The sequence below is a fragment of the Nematolebias whitei genome, chromosome 13 (assembly GCF_014905685.2).
Source record: "Nematolebias whitei isolate Nwh7 chromosome 13, NemWhi1, whole genome shotgun sequence".
NCBI lineage: Eukaryota > Metazoa > Chordata > Actinopteri > Cyprinodontiformes > Rivulidae > Nematolebias > Nematolebias whitei.
In genome coordinates this window covers 40591637-40594052 of record NC_056510.1, presented here as the reverse complement: position 1 = coordinate 40594052, position 2416 = coordinate 40591637, and the positions used below count along the sequence as shown (strand labels likewise).

At 45.7% G+C, this 2416-nt stretch overlaps 1 protein-coding gene across 1 annotated transcript in view; it reads right to left on the bottom strand.

Annotated features, from left to right (window-relative positions):
• lrch1 (leucine-rich repeats and calponin homology (CH) domain containing 1) overlaps positions 1-812 on the bottom strand; it is a 209827-nt gene extending 209015 nt beyond the window's left edge. The window contains exon 1 of the mRNA XM_037686710.1: positions 482-812. Within this exon, the coding sequence (XP_037542638.1) occupies positions 482-707 (226 nt within the window). The 5' untranslated portion in view covers positions 708-812. The remainder of the gene's footprint in view (positions 1-481) is intronic.
• Between the last annotated feature and the right edge of the window lie 1604 nt (positions 813-2416).

The window sequence follows — 2416 nt, the reverse complement described above, 5'->3', positions numbered from 1 at the left end:
AGTAAACAAACATCTGTCCAGACTCTGTCAACATACAAACACAGAGTAAACAAACATGTGTCCAGAGCAGTGTTCATGTTCTCTCCCTGCCTGCTGTGGTGTGGATAAAAAGGAAGTGGTGGGGATTTCCACTCACTGAAGGCCCACTCGCATCCTGATCAAACAGAGCCGACAGGCCCTTCCGTCATTTACCGGAAGCTGGACATTTATGGACCGTTTCCCACAATAAGTCGAATTTAGCCACGCAGCTCAGCTGCTCCAGCAGAACTCCATGCAAGAGTCCAAATCAAGTGTGCATCCGGTTCAGGTGGAGGCAGAAAGCCGCAACGTTGGAGCTGAAACACCTGGCTCGTGAGTTCACCTCCTCGTGCCGCTTCACGCGTAAACACCTAACCTTTGACAGAAATAACGGAAGTTCCCCAGCAGCCACGCACGGCTCTCCCACTCGGGTTTTTGGAAGTGTGCGTGGGTTCAGCCCTACCTGCCTCCACCGTGTCGCTCAGGTCGTGCTTGGCAGCTGTCCGGGGAAACTCCTTCAGCTTTCGGCAGCTCAGGCTGAGGACGCCGCTGGCCGCCGCCTCCTCCAGCGCGCGCTCCAAGCCCCGGCTGGGGGGCAGCTTCACGCAGCCGACATGAGTCTGAAGAGAAGGACCAGAACCGAGCTGGGCCAGAGCAGCGCGAGCCGACTCCGGGCCCAACGTCGCCATAATGTTCTGCCTCCGCGTGCGTTATATCCAAAAGAGAGCGCGCGGGTAGCTGGCGTGCGTGCGGGGATCCAGTGGAGCACTGACCTCCCAGTCCCAGGCTTCCCCTGCCCTGATGCCGGCCCGTGCGTGAGAGTCCTGCTCAGTTGTTGCCGACGCTTCTTCCTCCCAGTCTGCGCGTGACGTCAGGTGTCAGAGATGCGCGTGTTGCGCTACGTCCGGTGCGGCAACTTCAAAAAACAAAACAATACAACACTTGTTGTTCTTGAGGTTTTACTGGAGGTGGCAAAAAACTTTCATGTTGCATTACCGTCACCTACTGGTATGGAGTGTGGCTCCAAATGTCTATTATTATTATTATTTTATTATTATTATTATTTTATTATTTTATTATTATTATTTTATTATTATTTTTTATTATTATTATTTTATTATTATTATTCTATACAATTGTTATATTCTGTTAATCAACAAACGAACCATTCTGTGTTCGTCTGTCTCTCCTTCCTGTCCTCTCAACCAGCCGGTCAAAGCAGATGGTCTCTTGTCCTGAGCTGGTTCTGCTGGAGGTTTCTTCCTGTTAAAGGGAGTTTTTCTTTCCACTGTCTCCACTGTGCTTGCTCAGGATGGGAGACTGCAACGAAGACAAGATTCAACTTGTCTGCTGGATTCCTTAGATAGAGAACTTTACTAATTGGCTTTTATGTGAATGTTCCTGTAAAGTCCCTGAGACAACTTTGTTGTGATTTGGCGCTTTATAAATAAACTGGATTCAATTGAATTGAACTTTGTTTTCCAGAAAAATCTAATTAAAATCTGAGTACTTGTACTTTGTACTATCTGAATTGCCCTGTAGTATATTTATTAAATTAAACATTTCTTTATTTTTTTCCGGGCAGCACGGTGGTGCAACTGGTACAGCTGCTGCCTCTCAGCGAGCAGGTTCCTGACTCAAACCCCGGTCCGGGGGCCCCCCTGGATGGAGTTTGCATGTTCTCTCCGTGCATACGTGGGTTTTCTCCGGGTACTCTTGTTTCCTCCCACAGACAAAAACCTGCATGTTAGACTGATTGGTAACTCTAAATTGTTCCTAGGTGTGAGTGAGAGAGTGAATGGTTGTTTGTCTCTATGTGTCCCTGTGATGGACTGAAGACCTGTCCAGGTGTCCCCCGCCCCTCACACAGTGATTGATGGACATGGGTACCAGCGACCTGCGTGACCCAAAATGGAAGAAGCGGGTAAAAGATGATGGATGGATTTATTTTTTCCTAAATTCCTCCAACATTAATCTCCTTTTCATCACATATCTTCTACATATTAAAATAATATGTTGTATTGTCTCATTTTCTCCACAGTTTTGACAGTCTCCTGTATTGTGTTGCTGTATTCTGTATAGTGAACTGTTAAGTCCAGTGTGTCCAAATCTTAATCTTGTTAATAGTTTCTCCTCTCTTCTATTTTTTCTTCCTACTCTCATTTTTCCTACTTTTTTTAAAATCATATAATAACACCTTCCTTTGTTATCTTCAGCCCATTCTTTCTGCCACCTTTCTCTCAATTTTTGTTTAATTATACTTTTTGCTTCTGATTTGCTTGTACTCACTGTAAAATTGACTCGTCCTGTTGTTGCCTTGTTTGCTTCCCTATCTTCTATTCCGTTACCCTTAATGCCAATGTGAGCTGGAACACAAATAAATATAACTGTTAATCCC